The 22,576-nt window shown below is 33.9% G+C and overlaps 1 protein-coding gene across 1 annotated transcript in view; it reads right to left on the bottom strand.

The window, feature by feature from the left end:
* LOC113092383 (protocadherin-15) overlaps positions 1–22,576 on the bottom strand; it is a 157,307-nt gene that overhangs the window by 40,488 nt on the left and 94,243 nt on the right. The window contains exons 20-24 of the mRNA XM_026257974.1: positions 19,329–19,634; positions 15,778–16,002; positions 11,496–11,612; positions 3,319–3,459; positions 993–1,105 (exon numbers count right to left, since the gene is read on the bottom strand). Coding sequence (XP_026113759.1) covers positions 993–1,105; positions 3,319–3,459; positions 11,496–11,612; positions 15,778–16,002; positions 19,329–19,634 — 902 coding nt within the window. The remainder of the gene's footprint in view (positions 1–992; positions 1,106–3,318; positions 3,460–11,495; positions 11,613–15,777; positions 16,003–19,328; positions 19,635–22,576) is intronic.

Here is a 22,576-nt window from a genome sequence, read left to right as displayed (position 1 = left end):
AGCAGCTTTTCAGAAATGTATACAAGTTAATGTTTATAATTAGTTACAGTATAGTTAATAGTATAGTTAATATCACACCTTAATGCCTAATAGTCCACATTTAGCAGCTGGGAAATAGGATAATTAAATTAAATTAAATTAAATTAAATTAAATTAAATTAAATTAAATTAAATTAAATATGTTCATTTATGTGATTAAAAAAAAATCCATAAAAAAAGATAAAACATGAATATTCCAAAATGTTCAGATGCACACTTCCTAAATGCAGTCCTCGTGGTCGAATCCATTGATGTATTAGATACAAACATTTTGGTTAAATAAAAAATAAAAAATAAAATGACTTGGTCACTACCTGAACCAATGTATAGACAATCCAATGAAAAAGTCTGATAAAAATAAATTTTGGACAAAATAAAAAATGGCAACATCCAACCATGTGAAAACTTAGTGAATATATATATATACTGAGGATGACCATTCTCAAAGAAGTAGAATATTCGATAAAAGCTCTGGGAGAAGTTCGGAAAAAAATGGTTGAACATCTTGTGAGTTGAACATAACACATGGTATCAAATGGAAAAATGTTTCTGCTGGCTTTAACCTACACAGCAATTAAAAATATTATAAACTCATTATGCTCCTTATTAGTGTTTTAAGCCTTTGTCTTCATTAGTCAAAATCAAAAACAAAGCACTTCTCTAACATGAAACTTTAAACCCCTAACACGCTATAAGCTTCAATGTCCGCACTGATACACAAGACGAGCTTCAGACGTGCCCTTTTGGAAACACCAGTGTTTGAGTGCTTTAGAACAGCTTGAGTCAACCTCCCAGCGCTTCTAGTCACATATTCACAGATAACACTCATTACTCATGCAGAGATTCTGAATCAGTCTGCAGGGAATATGTGCTAAACTAATTCTAACTCACAGAGCTCAAAGAGAACATGCCATAAATAAGTAAATGTCTGTTCTCTTGCTTACAAGGCCCACCTGTACTCCTCCTCTGTAAAGATGGGAATCCTGGAGGGCTGAAGCACACTGATTTCCACTGTAGTTCTGTTCATCTTCATCGGCTCTCCATCATCATAGGCGATGACCACCAGCTATGAGAAGAGATCATGAAAAATACATTAAAAATGCAGTTCACATAGGCAATGACTTCTCAGTTTGAATTTAATCAAATTTTGTCTGTCACATCGTTTCTAAAGTCGTACAGCCAAGATTTTCTTTTTAAATAATATTTTGATCTTTTTCATGAAATTGTAAACAATTTCTTAAATGTAAATGCAAGAAAACTTACTGATACTCATTTAAAAATTCATGGTATTTGAAAATATATATATATATTCTTTGAAAACTTTTACACTCATTTGTATTCAAGGTAAAATGAAAATAAGTCATTACTTTTAACTTGGTGGTTAAACCACAAGACAGGTCTAAAATTCATTTAATCTATTTTATGTTTCAAAAAGCTGAAAACGATGTTTGAAACCAACATGAATTCAAAATTAACTGGCGCAAATTTCCACAATCTAGAACATCATTATTTGTCACTGAACTGTTTTTTGTTGTAATTATAAATATTATTTTACAGACAGACAAACACATTGAATTTTTTGCTCAGGTACTCAAAAGCAGTACAAAGTATGTGCAAAGGACACATACTGCATTTGTCCCTTCCTAAGTAAGTCTTAAAAATAAATCCTAAGAAGTGAATGTTTTATTATTGATTTAAATGACATGTCAGCCCTCATTCTCAAACACAGAAAAAAACAACATTTGCTCAAAGGTAAATTGATTTGAGCTCCGTTAATAGTGTATTCATTTATTGATTTAGGTCCTAGCAGAGGAGACCGTAACTAAAGCGTATAACTAATGTTCTCCCCTTTGTTTAATAAGTTACCAACTCTGAAGTAAACCTCTCTGGTTAGTTTTTAAAGTTAGTTTTGAGCTTGAGATGCATGCTGGTTATTTATTGGTCTCCATCTGACAAACCATTTCCATTTATGACGATCTTACAGGGATAGTTCACCCAAAAATGAAAATTCTGTCATTAATTACTTACCCTCGTGTTGTTCCAAACCCGTAAGATCTTTAAATTAAGATATTTTGATGAAATCTGAAGGCTATCTGACCCTCTCATAGATAGTTAGGGAACTATCATGTTCAAGGTCCAGAAAAGGTACCAAGATGCTCGACGAAGTAGTCCATGTAGTAGAGACGAAAGTCTGAAATAAAGTTGTCATTTTTGTTTTCTTTGCGCAAAAAGTATTCTCGTAGCTTCGTAACATTACAGTTGAACCACTGACGTCACATGGACTACTTTGTTGAGCATCTTGGTACTTTTCTGGACCTTGAATGTTGTTGTTCCCTTGCTGTCTATGGGAGGGTCAGAGAGCATTTGAGTTACGAAGATGATCGAAGGTCTTATGGTTCTGGAACAACACTAGCGTGAGTATTCAATGACAGAATTTTCATTTTTGGTTGAACTAACCCTTTAAAGACAATTCACACTGCACCAACAGACGGCCAACCGATTATAGTCTGCCACTTCACAAGACATCCCAAGTCTTGACATGTTCAATCGGTGAAAACAAATGCAGAACAGCAACAGATGCTGGCAGGGTTAACACACTGATCCGACAAAACCCAACAAACCTGTCTGTTGCTGTTAGACTGTTGGTGTAGTGTGAATTGGCCTTTAAAACATTAGAAGGAGAAATCTTAACCTGACTTAAGCTCAGCAAAACCTTGGATTTCAATGGGAACATAAATGCATCAAACTTCACAAAAGGTTAGAATTAAATATAATTTTGGTAAAGATTAAACCTAACCTTTTTGTAAATTTAAAATGAACAATACTTATACAACATTTACCAATTTAGGTTAATGTAAGTTAAAAAATATCCTGTTGTTCATTGCTAACTTGAGTTAATTCATAATACATTAAATAACGTATTCTTGAAATAATGTATTATAAATGAACATTAATTAAACATGAACAACGGTATATTGTTAAAATCTTAAAAAATTGTATATGTAGACATGCTGTAAAAGTAGGCTATTAGTCATTTTGATATCAAATGAAAGCCTAATGAATCTTAAAGTATAAGCATAAAAGTCTAAAGTTTTGACAACTCATTAAATTTTAGCATGTCCAAAAATCAGATGCATCCAAGTCATTTGATTCTCCATACTGCTTTCCTTTTATATACAGTGGTGAATTAAAACAAACTTGAACTCTGCTGGTTTTGAACTTAACTAGCACAAGTGAAGTGTATACCAGCAGACGGACGGCCTGACGGCTTAGACTCACCCTGAAGACAGCATTGGGCTGCTCGTTCAGGTTGACTTTGGTGATAACTCGTCCTGTGTCAGTCTCCACATCAAAGATGCTTCCGCTGTACGGAGACAGATCCTGATCCACTCTGTAGTGCACTTTACTGGCAGGCATACCCTGAGGGAGGAACACGGTTAGTATCAACACATCCCTATTAGCACATCAACTTAGCTTAACGGACCAAAGATGGTGTATTATTATATTTAATTCTATGCATCAGATTATTAGATAATTTCAGACTTCTATTATTATCACTGCTTCAAAAAAGGTTTCTTTATATATTCTTTCCATGCCCTTAAAATCATACTCATTTGCAATAATCAAGCTGCTATTTTCTACACAACAAAAGACAGAAATCAGGGGCTCTCAAGCTCCAAAAAGGCAAATAAAAGCCCTTATTTGCCTTTTGAGTATTTCGTTTTTTCAATGTCTTGTGTGAAGAACACACTGAAATGAGTCATTATTCACTGGAAATTACACATCATTACAACAGTTGGCAATCAGTAAGATTTCTTTTTTTGGAGGCGTATAATATTTTTATTCAGCAAGGACACATTCAATTAATTGAAAATGACAGTAAAACTTTATATTCATCAAATAATCTTGAAAATATGTAACAAAATTTTTAAAACAGCACAAATGTTTTTTAACATGGATATACTGTAAGATTTATTCATTTTATTTTTCGGAGCAAATTCGCATATTAGAATGATTTCTGAACGATCTTGTGACAATGAAGATGGTGATATCTAAGATATATAAAATACGTTAAACTAGAAACTATTTTAATTGAATAATATTTCACAATATTACTGTATTTTTTATTTAAAAAAGGCAGCCTTGGTGACCAGAACAGATCTTGTTTACATTTAAAATGTATTTAGATTTCTCTGATGCATTTATGGTGGTCTTCTTTTGGAGTTTGACAGCCTACTGTTGAAAATATGGAAAAGAACAGCTTGGACATTCTGCAAAACATCTCCTTTAGGTTCAGAATGATATGAGGGTGAATCAATAAAGACAGAATTGTTATTTTTTAATGGACCATTCTTTTAAAGGATGGACTTTTCTTTGAATAGCTGGTTTGAACTTCCTCAAACTAAGGTCTCTCGGGCATCGAGTTTTGTAGAGCTACAGAGAGATCCATCAGCTGCAGCTCATTCTACTGATACTTTACAGCTCTTCCGACTGCCTGCGTCATAAATGTTTGATGCTTTGTGCTGTGGTAAACATACAAAGTCATTTATACTGCAGTAGAAAGAGACAGAAGCAACATCACATTTACATTTCTGACAGCCAAGAAATTAGTATCAAGTTTTTTTTTCAAGTCCATGTCAAGATTTTTCCATGGGTTATTATTCGTGTCATATTTCTTTGGCACCCCCCATGTTTTCAAAGCATTATTTAAAGAAGAAATGCATAATTTAACAGCTTCTGTGGCAGGCCATGAAAATAAACAGCACTGTAGTCTGGTTGACAGCAGACGGCATGAACAGGAAGAGTAAAACAGACAGATTTACCTCACACGACCACCTTAATCTCTGCTAAGACGATCACACGTTTAAGGAAAAATAAAGTTAAATCCGGTGACCTGACATTACTGTATCGCTCACTGCTGTCCTGGTTCTCGTGTGTAAAATCCAGCCATTATGCCAAATAAGAACATCAAATGCAGGCTATAATGAATGTAGCAGAGAGGTTATCTGATTCTTAGTCATTAAAACACAACACCGCACAAGCTTTGGAAGCACAGATAACCTGACTTTATGCTAATATTCATGATATTATCTTTATATGAAAAGATACAGTAGTCTTGATGCAGTGTTATGATAAAAAGCATCATTAAATGCACTATTAAAGTATGCTGTATTATGAATCCAATCATGGCTAAAGGCCAATCGCAACCCTTTCAACCATTACTATATTCAATGTGCCTCACGGCCCTGAGGGATACACTGTTTTGATAAAACATTAACTACTTAATAAACATTTTTATAGAAACCTGATTTTATTACCCAAAATCAACCGCCATCGACTATAAAATACAGTCTCTGACATAAAAACAACAAAAGAACATGCTGCGTAGTGAAATCTTTTATATAAAATCTTACATTTTCTACATTTCTTCTAGAAATATTGATATATGACATAAAATGCAATTAATTTGATTCATTAAACAAAATATCAATGATATGGATATAAAATAAATAACGTTGACTTCTGCTGTCATTTTTATATAAAATCTTACATTTTCTACATTTCTTCTACAAATATTGATATATGACATTAAATGCTATTAAGTTAATTAATTTAGCAAAATATTAATAAAAAAAAATCTATACATACTGTAGATCTTACCAGTCCAATGTGTGGAATTAAGAAATCTCTTATGCTGTATTTACAGTATTTAATACAAAATTATTAGAATTTAAAGTAATTCTTTTTAAAATTTGAAACTCTAATATTCATTTAAGAGACATTTCTAATTAATCAATGTCATCATCTTCTTTCTGACAACACAAGCGTGACAAGCGTGACAATATTACTATATATATGCAATCCATATACAACTATGATCAGGTGTTCCTTCATCTTGGCTGAGCTTTCAACGTTGTTACGGGAAAGGATGAAGCTGATTGGTTAGTTCTTGTCACCTGACCCGCGGTGCGCTTGCGGCATTCTAAAAGTTGAGATGTTTTTACATTTTGCTGTATCTAAAACGTACCGAACCGTACCGAACCGAACCGTGACATCGAAGTATCGTATCGAATAGAACCGTGAATTTTGTGAACCGTTACACCCCTAATATATGTGTGTGTGTGTGTGTTTTAATTTTACAAAACTAAAGATTTACTGCATTTTTGGTCAAATAAATGCAGCTTTGAGTATGATTTAAAAACAGGCTTAACTGTTTCAATTAATTAATTACTTGGTTTAAACTTTTGTCCACTATGCATTTTTTTTGTTTGTTTTAAAAAAAAAAATGATATTCATAATATTGATTACTGAATATTGTAGAAACTAAGCCCTAGATAGAACAGTTATCCATAACAAAATTATAAGGAAGCATTTCTTCTGGATTAAGCCATCAAATGAGACAGGCCTTGCTCCTGCTAATACGGAATCAAATCAGTTAACTGTTTAATGTTTGACATTCATGAGTCACTTTCAACGGGTGTCACTGTCAACACTCAAATGCGAGTCAGTCACATTAGCAGGACACATTCAATTTCTGTCTGGTGATTGTATTCCTGCTCTGCTGGTATGATTAATGGCCGCTGGTTCTTCTGCTCTGTAGTGACACTTCAAGGATGGAAGTCCATTACTCATTCCTTTAAATCTTTTCAAATAAAAGGAAGTCAGCGCTCAGGCATGAGGTTCAACCGGTAGAAAGGCAAAGGAGGAGCTTTCATTACCCAGTGACCTTTGCAGCCGTGCATATAAATACAGTGTCATTATCTCATTCACTGGCGTGGGCTGGAAACGCAGCGCTGCTCATACTGTAATCATCGGTGTTTGAGCGGGACCCTAATGAGGACGGTCACTTCCTGTCCTCTTGTTCTGCAGCACACTTTTCCTTTCAAGGCCGCTTACGAGAAGAGGATTTTAAGAGTGAGAATTATCCGACTTTAATTCCAGTCATGCCTGAGAGAGACAGAGATTGAGCCCTCCACATCTCCATGGTGATTCACAACACAACCAGAATGATGAATCTGGTGTTTCAGTGGGGCTTCCAGGGTCATCAAAAAAAAAAAAAAAGTTCTTCCCAGACATCAAAACAAATACGAACTTGCCACACAAACACACACATGCACAAAACACAGCCTCAAGAAATTCACGGACACATGTCAGTCATAATAATGAGGTCATCCTCATAATTTTTCGCAAACCTTGGCTGGGATCTGTATATGTGTAACCTTGTGAGAATAAAATATGGGTGCGCTCCGGGCTCAACAATAAGGATTTTGGTCAGGTCAGTGGATCAGATGAGCCAGGGCCAGTGGAGGCAAACATTAAAATATTTGTCTATTTTTTTTAGCACATTTTGAAAGTTGTCCCAAATTCAAGTTTTTTATGTAAAGAATATTTTACAGTTCTTGAATTCAAATCATGGAGTTAAAAAAACAATGAACAGTTTCAAGAAACCATTTTACAGCTATTTTATACTTGACACAGTCTGCTAAAACACAGCATCCATGGTGGCAAATAATGCCTAAAAATGTGTTATTAAAATAAATAAAATTAAACATAAAAATGAACATTACTATAAAATACTAGTAAACTAAACAAAAATGTATATTAATTTGCATTTCTTTACAATATTTCTTTATTTGACAAATATACAATATAACTGCTTTTAAAAGTTAAAATTGTTTAATGAATATAATTAAAAAATAATATTTTCTAAAGTTATTAATGTGTAACAATAAATTATACAGCTAAAATGTATTTCTATACAGGACACTTGACATGGATTCTTTTTTTATTTTTAATTTTTTTACCCATGTCTTCATGACATTTACAGTATTCAAAGAAGCATCTAAAGTATACAGAAGACCAAAAGTTGTGTTTTTAAGATTTTATATATACATGTATAATGTCGGTTTTACAACAACAGCTGCGTTCTGTTCCATTCTGTGTTTTCGTGTTGATTTTGAGGCTTGGAAACTTCAGTACTCATTGATTGGAAGAGAAAATCAGCCGTACATTATTAAAGAATGTTTTCTTTTGCAATCCACAGAAGAAAAAGTTGAGTTTGCAGTTTGCCTCCTTTATCTCCTAACAAAACAAGTATTTTATTGAGTGAAAAAGTAACTTTTTGTCAATTCATTACTTTACTCTGGCAATATATGTAATCTTATGACCTTTAATATAAAATCTTACATTTTCGAAAATACTGAGATGCACACACACACACACACACACATGCAAGCACGCACGCACGCACACACACACACACACACGCACACACGCACACACACACACACATTTTTGAAAAAGTAAATAAATATTTTTGGATTTTAACTTGTCTTTTCTTTTGTCTTTTTGGAATTGTCAGCATTCTTGAAATAAAGAAGGAAAAATAAAAGCTCAAACCCCTTCAGAGTCAGACAGTGTTGTGTCTCTGTCCTTCAGGTTAAGCTGTGTGTCAGAGACTCCCAGCAGCACACACCTCTCTCTGACACACTCCTGTCCCCTGGTGATAGGGTCCCGATTCAGAATCACCTCAAACACCCCTCAGTGTCCTGGTGACAGGACTCGTCACTTATCGTTATTCACTGAAAATATCTCAAAGCTTATTCTTATCCACATTTATTCAGACATGCCGTGGCATGAGGTTTGACGTCAGTGATGCCATTGTTTTTGGTTCTTTTGTCTCTGCACTGATAGTGATGTGAATGATTTGAGAGGAAGATTCTCAGTGAGTAAAGAATTACACTCACAAGAAAAAAAAAACCCCCAACATTCCACTCAATATCCAATTTACATCTACTGTACATCTACAGAACTGATAAATAAATAAATGTATAAGGTTACAAAAAAATTTCAAGTAAATACTGTTCTTTAAAACTTTGTTTATTAAAAATACTTTGAACTACTTTCAACACTGATGGTGATGATGATGATGATGATGAAAATAATATTAATTATAATAGCCTGTTGGAAACTCAGCTTTGCCATCACGACTGCATTACTTTTTAATTAATAAACTATTGAAACAGAAAATATAAAAAAATTCTAAAATGTAAATAAAATTTATTATTTATATTCATCAAATACTTGCAGCCTTTTAAAAACAAATCTTATAGACCCCGAACCTTTAAACAGTAATGTGTATATAATCAATGTATAAGTGCAATATATGCACTTTTGTGAGCGTGTTGAAGGCAATATTGTAAAATCACTCAATGTTCGACTGACTAAGACGTGGGCTAAAAAGTGGTTCCAGCCCCCCTGCTGTTCCCTTGAATGTACCGTCACCGGCTCAAACTAAAGCTCATAAATCTGTGACAACCACGCATTTTAACACCCACTAATGAAAAGGCCATTCCTGAACACCAATTGAAAATGCTTCCTCTGTACAACTGACAACCCCTGCTGTGAGCTTTTTTCCCCTTTGGAAGAATGTGACGGAAACAAAATTGACCACACACGCAAAAAAAACTGAGGCTGTAAAGCTGTTTGTGAAGTTTGCCAGTTGTAACAGACAAATTAACGCACTTTAGAACTACTTTTACAAACTAACAACATTCAGACGTCTTTGAAGCTTTCGCACTTGTGTTCTAGAGTTACAATAAAGTCTGTTAACAACACGTTCACACTGCATAAACAGACTCAAAAACCCACAAAACATCTTTTTGTTTTACAGTCTGTGGATGATAAACATTTACAGGCATTCAGCGCATATCCAGCCCCTGGCGTGCGCTGCCACTCTGAATCAACCAAACCTCAGGCAGCGAATAACCTTGTTTATGTAATTTATAAGGTAATAAGAGATGTGTGTCTTTGCTATACTGTAATGGCCTTGCGCTTCCCTCCAGCTGTAAAAGTTACAGAAGCGTGCTGGGCTGCATTCTAAAGCCCAATAAATATTTCCACTCTCTGATGAAAGCACAAAAAAAATTATTTCCAGATTCACCACGGTGTCAAAATGTCTGTGTCGTTGTGTGTAATTTCATTTCGGATTCGTCTAGTGAGTGAAATACAGAGAGAGAGAGAGAGAGAGAGAGAGAGAGAGAAGTCGGTCTCCAGATGGTTAACGTAAAACGGCTCTGTCAGATCAATCAAATAAAGATGCAGAGACAGAGAGTGACAGTGCAGAACAAACCGATTATCCACAATAGCAGACTACATGTTAACAGAGGGACATGTAAACAGGTACGCTAGCGGGAGACTAAACTCATTCACACTAATAAAACAATACATTATATAAAGGCTTCAGATGAACAAATTCAAAATAGACCATGGATGAAATCATGAATTCAAATGCATTAATACACTTATTAGTCTTAATTCTAGCTAACCTTAATCAAATGCTCCCAAACTTTTAGTCATATGTAACACCTATCCTTTCAACGGCTATCATTTGCTAGTGTTTTCATTGGAACACATAAAAAAAGCATGTAGATTTAAAAATAAATTGTAACATACATTTATAACATACATTTATTTTGAACTTTTAATAAAATAATTAATTCATTATAATAAACATAATTACTAGAAATAATACTAATTTATAATACAGCTTAATTTATTAGAATTTAATATAAATGAAATATTTTTAAAAAGTTAATTAATATTTAAATTCATTAATATTTAAACATTTAAATAATAATTAAAAATACATATTTTCCTTTTTAACATTCATCATTTTATATATATATATATATATATATATATATATATATATATATATATATATATATATATATATAAACATTTGGGGTCAGTGTGTTTTTTTTTTTTTTTTGAAGTTTGTAATGACCACAAAGGCTGCATTTATTTGATCAAAAATACAGTGAAACATTTAATATTGTGACATTTTATCATAATTTCAAATAACCCTTTTCTGTTAATATATTTTACAATATAATTTATTCCTGTAATGTCAAAGCTGATTTCCAGCATCAGTCTTCAGTGTCACTTGATCTTTTAGAAATTATTCTAATATATATAGAAGCATGTATTATTATTATTAATGTTGAAAATGTTTGCTTTGCTTAATAGGATTCTTTGATGAATAGAAAGTTCAAAAGAAAAGCATTTATTTGAAATCTTTCAAATGTTTTATAACATTATAAATGTGTTTACTGTCTCTTTTGATCAATTTAATGCATCCTGGGCAGATAAAAGTACTTTTGAAAAATGTTACTGACCCCAAACAATATTGCATTCAATTATTCATCCGAAAGTTGCAGAGCCCTGACTTGACCTTGAACGTGCACTGCTAGCCCCACATTTCTCTTAAGATGCATTTCAAATATCTACCTTGAAATTATCCATAAATATTCTAATACCTAACCATAACACTCCTCACTTAAACCCCACATTATTCTGTGGTTTTATTATTTATTTTAAAATCATATAAAATATAATTTAAGAGTTAGTCAGAGATCACAAAAATGTTTTTCACTTGGGCTTTGTGTACTTACTGGAGGGTCCTGATCTTCTGCAAGCACAGTTGTGATGACTGTCCCTTTCTCTGCATTTGGAGCCACCAGCCCTTTATAAAGTGCCTGTCTGAAGACCGGGGAGAAGTCATTCACATCCTGAAAGAACACATAGACAGAAACATGGATGAAAGATGTATTAATAACATTCATTAAAGCTGGACTGAGGTAAGCAAGGCCAGCTGGCAAAGCGATTCTGTTCTGTCTGCTGTGGCCACTTTAGTGAGGAGTGACATAATGATAGATAGAGTATTAATCAGCTTATGGACGCTGCTGTCTATCCCCACCGACCACTACCACTATCAAAGAGCACTTTCCATGTTCTTTCAAGGGGTTTTAAAGTCAACATGAAATCAAACATTACTTCATCATACGCTATGCACATAATGTAAAATAGGCTGCAAAAACAGTGTAATGATTTATAGTTTATCCATGTAATATTTCACATTATTACATACAAGAAAATAAGTCGTACTTTTGACACAAGTATGTTTAAAATGACGCACACTCACTGAGCTAACTTAGGTTTTTACATGTATACACTTATGTATATGCATACGTAGACTGTGTGTGTGTGACCTAAATACTAATATTAAATAAAAACCAAAAATGGATAAAAATGACAAAAGCACATAATATTACTGTAAATTAAGCTAAAAAATAAATAAATAAATAAACGTATAAAAATATAGACGCTAATGCAAATGATCGATTTATTTTATGCGATTCATTTTTTACTATATTTTTCATCAAATAAATGCAGCCTAAGTTAGCATAAGACAGAAAAATGTAAAAGTGTTAGTGTGTGTGTGTGTGTGTGTGTGTGTTTATTTTAGCTTAATTTACAGTAATATTATGCGCTTTTGTCGTTTTTATTCATATTTGGTTAATAAAAAAAATTAAAATAAAAAGTTGGGAATTGCCCACCTGAAATGCACATCGATACACCCTAACCTTTCACCTCGGCATGAGCTCAAGTGGCTGAAACTACAGCAGAGGAGATGTGGATCTCAATGCTGCAAGCTGCTCTTCTCTGAGATGAGGGGATGAGGGCCAGAGGCACACACAAGATCGAAACAACCCTGCAACTATTCAGAGGGGTCAAGTGACCTTTTCTCAATGTACTTAGGAGTCTTGGCCACATATGGATTGGTCCACACTTTGCCTGATAGTCAGGAGAAAAACAACTTTCCCTGCAAAACCTTCGAAATCTCCCATAAGCCCAGCTATGATGACTCTACCCTGACATTAATAATATTGGCTTCACCTCAGCTCAAGCGTCATTACAATTTGTTACACCATCTCCATTGCAGCAAAACTAACAGGGAGCAAACTTTGCTAAGTTGAAGGTAAAGATCACTGCAAAACTCAAGGAACTCAAGATTCAAGGCACATCTGAAGAGAGCAGCAGCAAAACCACAATTCACAGCTTTGTTTTTCACATCACAACAAAACACTTGCTGCAAAGATCATGGAAATCTCTGGGGGTTTAATTTCGTCTCATAAGAAACAAGTCACTGTGATCTATAAACACACACTTTAATAAGAGAAACAATCTTTGAACACAAAATCTATGTGCCACATACTACTGATAACATCCATGAATTATTAGGTCAAAAAAGATCATTATTTGATCTCTAAAACGGTCTAATAATAGAAAATAACATCAAAATAAGCCAAGAGAGGACATGCAAAACAGTCAATCAGAGTTAAAAAGTCAAAATTATCCATTATTTAAGCATTGTTTCTGAAAATTTCTGAAAAGCTGTTCTTGAGTAACAACTTACGTTTCTTATGAGCTGCTTAAAAATTATTTAATCTGTTATCATGAACTAACAATAACGATTAAAATAATAATAATAATTATATTAATAAAATTATATCTTGTTATTGATTATTTAAATGCTGAAATTATAACCCAATAGAAAAAAACTATAGAGTTAAACCGAAAATAATTAAAATATAAATAGTAGATAAAAAAAATAAAAATAAACAAAACTTAGAAAAATTAGAAAGCACTAAAATTACTTACTGGAAATAAATAACTAAAAATAACTATAAAAAATAAAATAAAAATGAATACAACCTAAATACTACTAGTAAAAAAATGACAAAAGCACATAAAAGATGACTAAAATTATTTTAATGAAACTGAAAATATAAATATAAAATATAAATAAGAGTATATTCAAAATATTAATTAAACATTATAATACCAATGTCAGACTCTGTTCCATGTCTGTGTGTGTGTCCTTCCCCCACGTGCTCCATGTTTTGTTTATTTCCTTATTTGGTCTTCCTGTTCCTGTCCTGATTGTGTTATCATTTGTTCCAAGTGTTCTCCAGTTCTGTTCCGTTGTGTCACATTGGGGAAGTTGTGGTTAGAGAGTTTGACTCCTAACCCTAGGGTTGTGGGTTCGAATCTCGGGCTGGCAATACCATGACTTAGGTGCACTTGAGCAAGGCATCGAACCCCAATTGCTCGCTGGCCGCTGCAGCAGAAATGACTGCCCACTGCCCCGGGTGTGTTAACAGTGTGTGTGTGTTCACTGCTCTGTGTGTGTGGAAGGGTTAAATGCAGAGCACGAATTCTGAGTATGGTTTACCATATTTGGCTGAATGTCATGTCACTTTCACTTTCATTAGTTTCAGTGTATTTAAAAAAGTGTTCTGCACCTCATTTCCTGTCCAGTATTGTTCGTCTCACCCCAGTGCTACGTGTGCTTTCCTGGTGTTCAGTTCAATAAAGTTGTGTATACTGGAATTATACTCGTGTTTATCTCCTCGATCCAGCACAGTAGGCATGCATGACAACTAAATAAATAATATTAAAATAACATTTGATTATGAAATACAACTTTTAAATAAGTAATTGCATTTAACATTCAATTGTAATTATAATTATTCATACACTCAATCTTTAAATTAATGTCCAAAAACACAAAAAATGCACTTAATCTTAAATTTGTTAAACTGCATCTTTCGAACTTAAATTTAAGGAAGCATAGATTATTGTGATAAATGCAAGCGACCCTGCAGCGAGGTGGGTGGATGCTCATTTGCATGTATTTGCTTTGGACTTCCCACAGTCTGGCAAGTACGGACTGAAGTGATCAAAGGAAGCAAAACTGATTTAATGAGCCATTGGCAGCCACTCGTAGGTCTTGTGTGGAACGACCTTGTTTGGGTCAGTCGCTCTCTCTAGCCAAAACACAAAAAGTTGTGATTCGAGTGTTTTTTTTCAGGCATTTACTGATGTTACCTACATAAATAAAGTTATTTTTCCCCATATTCGTTTAATTATAACATTGCATACTGGTTGCCCACAATGCTAACTTAATATATTTACTTCCAAAATAATTACATTCTGTACATTCTCAGAACAAACTGTACCAAAGTTATCACTGGACCAGTACCCTTTCAAAAGAAACTAATATTTACATTTTAGGTACTAATATTACTTTAGGAGTAAATAATGTACAAAGATGTAACTTTTAAAAGGGTACCGTACTAGTAACAGCTTTTGTACCTTTTTTTCTGAGGGAATTCATTTTTAGTCCGTGTTAGCTATTGCGTTCAGTAATGCTAATGCATAAACCCTCGCTGAAAACCACATTTCTATCAGATTTACATAATTAAAAACGGAACTTTTTACATGAAGTTCAAGTTCATTTTTAATCACACGCACTCGCTCCAGCTGCTGTAAACTGGAGGAGGCTAATCCTTCTGTTCTGATCCCCCGGCTAATCATCGAGGCGATGGAGAGCGCTCGTGTTAAAATCCTCACATAATTGCAGTCACAAAGCTAATGAGTCATTCAGGCCTGGAATAGCTGTGCCAGGCTAGCATCAGAACCTAGCTTTGTCTGTCACTCATGTCACCGTCAACCCGAAATATCACAACGGGAAAGCGGGAGAACGCAGGCGAGGATCCAGTAAACAACGCCCACAATCCTGCCAACACAGGGGTTTCTCTTTCAAGACTAATTGAATTCAGAGATCAAATCTTTTGTAGGCATTACTGGAACAGAGTCAGCGGAGCTTCTGCGAGAAGCGTAAGCACGTAGACACTGTGGACGAGCTTTGAAAGATCTAATCCAATCACGGCACTAGACCTGATGAAAACTGGCCTCCTTCCCACAAGTTCAAACCATCTCCAACCGGAACCTGCAGAACTCTCAGGAAGAGAGTTTCTCATGGTGCCACTGAGACTGGTGTGATAAAACAAGTTTTTTAAAGCTGATGAGCGCTCTTAGAGGCTTTACCGTGATTCTAACGATGACTGTGGCTGCTCCAGGAGGAAGGACTCCTCCGTGATCTAACGCCTCCACTTCAAACGTGTAGGTGCTGTTGCCTGCTGCCAAGTCCTCAAAGTCTAGTGCCTGCAGGACTGATACGGCGCCGGTCAGACGGTTCACGGCGAAGAGCTGCCGAGCCGCTTCTGTTTTTATTCTGTAGGTCACGTTAGAGACGAGATCGGCATCCACCGCCTGAGAGACACAGAGGAAAGAGAACAGAGAGAATAAAGGTTAAAAAAGAGAATTAATGATCCCACACTCGGCCAGGTACTGCAGGAATAAAGCAACCTAAAATGTTTCTTAAAGGGACAGCAAACCTGAATATACAAATCCCATCATCATGTTTTCAACCCTTGTGTTTCCAGGACATGGATTTTATCCATCTCAGCTGACCACTGGCCGATCAGATGACACGAGAGATCTTAAATGGTGGTCTCATGGACGACATAAAATGCTGTTCATAACCCATTTCACTTCTCTAACCAGGCTTATTTCTTGAGTGAAAATTTAAACTGAACTTAAATAATAATAATAATAATAATAATAGTAGTAATAATAATAATAATAATAATAATAATAATAATATTTGGGTATTTTCTGGATTGTGAAATGTTTCTGTTACATACCAGAATTGAGGTAAGTAACAAAAGAAACTGTTATGATCAAATTAAATTAGATTATTTGATGTTTTATCGGCAAGAGTACATATAAAAATAGTAAATTACACCTATGGCTTTTGTATGTGCATATCTATTAAGTAAATTATTATTATTATTATTATTATTATTATTTATTAAGACTTAAGTCCAACAATAATCTGAATCATCTCTTCGGTAATATTGCATTATTGTTGCATTTTTAAGTTTTAATAAATAAATAAAATAAATAAATAAAAATAAATGCACACTTTTAAAACCCAAAGCTTAATTTCAGTATGTGTATATCTAGTCTTGCCAAAAAAAAAAAAAAAAATAATAATAATAAAATAAATGCAAAAAATAAAAAGACTAATAAATAGAACTATTTGCAATAATGTGCACTGCCGAATGATGCACAATTAGACCATAAACATGCCTTAAGGCTTAAGCAAGTAAAAATGGTCCACATTGATCGCACTGCATTTAATGGCACTGCATTAGATGACAAGATATTAAGTAACTATACTCTGCATTTTTCCAAATGCATTGACTTTTTAACATCATGGTGTGAAATTGTTTTACCTGAAAAGTGTGTTTGAAATATCCCCCTTTTTTTTCTTTTTTTTTAACCAAATGGCACTTGGTTTGATATTTTGTTACACAGTATAGTGCACTGACATTTCTACATTTCTAAGTGTCCCTCAGGTGTCCAGATATATTTTGGGGCCACTGTACACGTTAAGCACACATAAAGTCATAGTTGTGTTCCACGTGCGTGTGCATCTGAGGCTGTTCAGGAGTGAAAGCTAACAGACAGCAGAGGAGAGGCGCTCTGAGCAGCTCTGTCTCTCTGAGGGTGTGGGTACCTTTCACGTGTCTTTCTTTGATGTGGGAGGCACAAGGAATTAGATTCTACACTGATCTCAAAGGTTTCAGAAGTATATAAATAAAGTGCAGGACCCCTAGAGAGAAATAGCACAGGGAATCTGATTAGTAGATCAGCCCCGGACCAGATTCTGTCACCAGGATCCACGGCGCTCTGACACCAGCCAGTGCTGCGGGGACCTAAAGGTGTCAGACACACTGAGATAAAAATAAAGCAGGAAGATCACTGTCTTCAAATAGTGTCACTCATTTGCCCCTCATCCATCGACCACACACACAACCTTACTTTTCCTTCAATCTGAATCCAAAACGGTAATTCACTTTTTTAAAATTTTGCCTGCTAATAGTGTTGTATATCTGAACACATTCTGTGTTTTAGGCCAAATACATAAATACATCTGGCCACATCTACACCCATGTCATGAAACAATATGCGTTCAATAAATACATGCATTAACAGTCAAAAGATGATTTGGTTCTCAATTATTAATGGTTCTACATTATTAATATGATCCAAAAATTATATATATAATAATATATATATATTACTGTGGAAAGAAGTATGCATGTATTTATTTGATTGACTCATTGATTGACTGATCTTGTGATGGAAAAAAAAAGTTTAAAAGAACAGCATTGATTTTGAAAACTTTATAACATTATACACATTTTTGTCACTTTTACTTATTACTTGAATTTTAATTATTAATTACATGACTTTTGAATGTTAACGTATCAAGAATTCCACAAAAGATATTAAGCAACACAAACTGTTGATAATGATACAAAATGTTTCTTAAGCATAAATTCAGCATCAGTTCAATAAATAAATATAAGATCTTATGATGCTGAAATTTGGCTTTGTTATTACAGGAAAAACTGCATTTTAAAATATATCATATATTAAACAGCTATTTACATTTTTAATAACCTAATTTTTTTTTACAATATTGCAGTTTATCCCCCTGTATTTTTTGATCAAATAGATGCAGCACTAGTAAGAGATCGTTTAAGCTGTTGACCGGTAATATTGTAAATATACAAAATCTAATATGTTAAAATAATAAAAATACAAATTGCAATCATATGGCCACCAGTTTTTATATATTTGTAAAAAACAAAAAACAAACAAAACAAAAAAAAACAGGTCACCATATCATGCATGATATTTCTTGGAATGCTTTGATGCAACACAAATTACATTTATTTACTATTATATTAACCTTTCTTTTAACCTTTTATATTAACCAATTCTACATCTATGTCTGTATCTACATTTAAAACATCAAGACTAACCATAACTATAACAGATTTATTGATATTTACCAGAAGAAAGTTCTACAGATTTGAGATACAATATCAGAGGCAATATGATGACAATACTTTCATGTTAGGTGAAACTAAGTTGGACTGTAAATAATATCCAAATAAGACCACAGTTTTGCATATGAAAGTGGCGTAACAGTTTATTGAGATCGTCTCTCAGACTTTTTGCTCATATTTGTCTCTAGCTTATGCAAAATTCATTGGTGATTGTATTGTTACGTTAGCGTTCTGTTAAAACTCTCAAGAGCATGATCGTTTAGAGGCACATTTTTCACAAGACAACATCTCCTGCTTTTCACACTGGGTCTGTCAAGCTTGTCAATATTTATCTAGTTAAATATGCAGCCCGTCAGGAATAAACAGGGAAACACAGAGACGTTCCCCCCACACTCTCAAGGGAAACTAAACACACATAATCAGCCAGTTACTGTCAGGCCAGCAGACATAACACAGATAGACAGACACATAAATAAACACACACACAAACACACATACACCCACAAACAATCTGCTCTACCTTCCTTTCTAAAAGTCAGGTTAGATGCCCGGGTCAAAAGGAGGAAGAAATTTTGCAGTTCACCTTTAACTTTCTCAACAGCTTTTGTCACTCAGCAACATCAAATCATGAAGTATTCCCGAAATGAGAGTAATACACAACCAAGCGCTTACACTGAGTCTCAGGATGACGGTTCCAGTCGGGGTGTTTTCTGGGACGCTGACGGTGTAGATGGGCTGGGAAAACACAGGGCTGTTGTCATTGATGTCTGTCACCTCCACCAACAGTGTGATGGTGGTCCTGCGAGGGTCCACCGCTCCATCTGATGCCTCCACGATCAGATCGTACTGGCTCCGAGTCTCTCGGTCCAGCGGCACCGCGGTGAAGATGCTGCCCGCGGCGTTTATGGTGAACAGAGACGCAAAGGAGAGCAAACGGTAGCGGACCTGACCGTTGAGCCCGGCATCAGGATCAGTGGCCTGAAAACAGAGACATGCACTCATGAATTGATATTTATATAGTATATTCAGCAGTTTTAGTTATTTAAATCAACTTGATTTAAATCATCTATTGGTTTGTATCCATCAATTTAGTTAGCCACTGAATCACCTTCTCTGTAATGTGTAATGTTGTAATATAAATAAATAAATAATAATAAGATAATAACAAAAAGATTTGAGTCTGTGTTTTTTCCTTTACTCACTTCTTTTAAATACTTTTAATCATAAAAAAGCATGAAATTGATCAGAAGTGACAATAAAGACAGTGTTACATAAGATTTATATTTCAGATAAATGCTGTTCCTTTGAACTTTCTATTTATTAAATAATTCTCAAAAATATGTCTCAGTTTCCACAATATATATATATATATATATATATATATATATATATATATATATATATATATATATATATATATATATATATATTAGAATAAATAGAAAATTGAATGAAAAAAATATTCACAATATTATTGTTTGCACTACATTTTTTTGGTGTTGTTAAACATGAGAAACTTTCAAAAAGTTTATATACTCCATTACGACAACTATGTATTGTAATTATGATATAAAGTTACTCAAATCGGGGATATATTGAATTTTTTGGTTTCACCTTTACCAAGCACCCACTTTACAACCTTTACAATGGAAAATAAATAAATAAATATAAATCAATCAATCAATCAATCAATCAATAAATACTACTACTGCTGATGATAATAATAATAATCACAGCCGCGATATCTTTAGAGGAAAGAAATGTTGATTTGCTGAACTAATCTTAATTCCTGCGTGGTTTCAGCGGCTCATTTGTATGTGAGCAGGAGAGCAGTGCTCTGCTGTAATGGCTTTAGAGGTGCCTGCTATAATTCCTTCCTGTAGTAATTACAGATGCAGACTGGGGGGGTTATTAGAGAAGCATGCCGGGTTGGCGACATAAATGACACAGACTCTGGGAGAAGAGAGAGAGAGAGAGAGAGAGAGAGATGAGAGGAGGGACAGGACGATGATGGGATGAAGGGCCAAAATCCAAATGCGGGCGAATGGAAATAAGTGAAATGAAAAGAGCACGTCTGAGCCTTGAGAAATTACAGCCACATCTGAGCGCTGAGGAATGAAAGTGCTGCCCGTGGCCCTCTCACCAGCAGCACTCATCAAACCTCCTGACAGCACACTTACATGGCATCTGCTCGCCTCAATAATTAACTAATGGAATGAATATGTAAACAGAGTGATAAATAAACAAACAACACTACACAATACATTAATAAAAACCTGTTTCCTGATGTCACTTTTGACTGCTATTCCCTCAAACATCTCACATCTCAGTTTTGATTCACCTTTTTTGCCTTCGCTAGTTCATTTAAAATGACAAATAAATCTTTAAAGGTATATTTAGTTTATTTACTGTCAAACACTCATGCTCATAAAAGATGCATGTATAATAAATATGAAAGAATCCGCAAAAATATAAGTTGGAATATAGCACATCAAATACTTATTATTTTATATAACCAAGAATGGTGCAATATTCATCTATCAGATTCTGAAAATGGAACAATTGATATATATATATATATATATATATATATATATATATATATATATATATATATATATATATATATATATATATATATATATATATATATATATATATAAATTAAGTTCTGTAAGATTTTTCAGTTTTGAAACAACTGTTCAAGCAAGGTTGCATTTATTGGATTAAAAATGTAGTTGAGACATTTTCTATGTGAATCTATTTTTACATGTAATTTATTCCTATGATGTCAAAGCTGAATTTTCAGCATCATTACTACAGTCTTCAGTGTCACATGATCCGTCAGAAATCAGTATAATATGCTGATTTGTTGCTAATGGAATCATTTTTTAAAAATTATTATCAATGTTGAAAACAGTTGCATTGCTTAATGTCTTTGTGGAAGTGGTGAGTTTTTATTTCAGGGTTCTTTGAATAGATGGTTCAAAAGAACAACTTTTATTTGAAATAGAAATCATTTGAAACACTACAAGTGATTTTAGTGTCACTTAATCTACTGAATAAAAGTATCAATTTCTTTAAAATCAATATCACTTGGCTAAATCCAGTACAATACATGAAATGGATATTTTATGTTAAAAACTGTGCATGGTCTCTTTATATATATACCCCCAGTTCATATACTGACCCCCAGTTTTTGTGAATGGTAGTGTTTTATTAATTCATTCATTAATTTATTGTATAACATTTCATATTACAGAGAAGTTGGTTCACTGAGAATGATTCAGTAGCAACCTTCACAGATTGAGAAACCAAACAATGATTTTGCTGCATACCTTTTTTCAGGACTCTTTGATCAGCAGAAGGTCTAAAGAACAGCATTTATTTTAAATGTATTTTATTTTATTATTTTCATTTTATGTACTATAAAATACACATTTGAAATGTAATGCATAACTTGCATATATAATATATATAATATAATATAATATAATATAATATAATATAATATAATATAATATAATATAATATAATATAATATAATATAATATAATAAATATAAGCAGACAGATATTGTCCCCAAGGTGAAAAGGTCTATCAAAATGGGTTGTTTTGTAGAATGCTTGAAGCTCTCAGTGTGAATAGTATCTTAAGGCTTTTGGACATGTTAGCCTGTGGCAAACATCATGGCTGTAAGTGTCTGTAGAGCGGGAACACACTGATGCGTGTGTGTGTGATGTGTGAAGTAAGTGTCCGTATGCGTACGCTTGTTTGTTGTCACAGCACAATAAGAATCCAGGTGTTTTTGATCTCCACGGGGATCTGTGTGTGAACTTGAGAGCAAGGCCTCAAAGTTTGATGAGCACCTGCTTGTTGTGAACATGGCAGACTACACAGAACATGAGAGGATGATGAAA

Source organism: Carassius auratus, unplaced genomic scaffold, assembly GCF_003368295.1.
Source record: "Carassius auratus strain Wakin unplaced genomic scaffold, ASM336829v1 scaf_tig00214575, whole genome shotgun sequence".
NCBI classification, from domain to species: Eukaryota; Metazoa; Chordata; class Actinopteri; order Cypriniformes; family Cyprinidae; genus Carassius; species Carassius auratus.
This window is presented reverse-complemented; position numbering and strand designations above follow the sequence as displayed.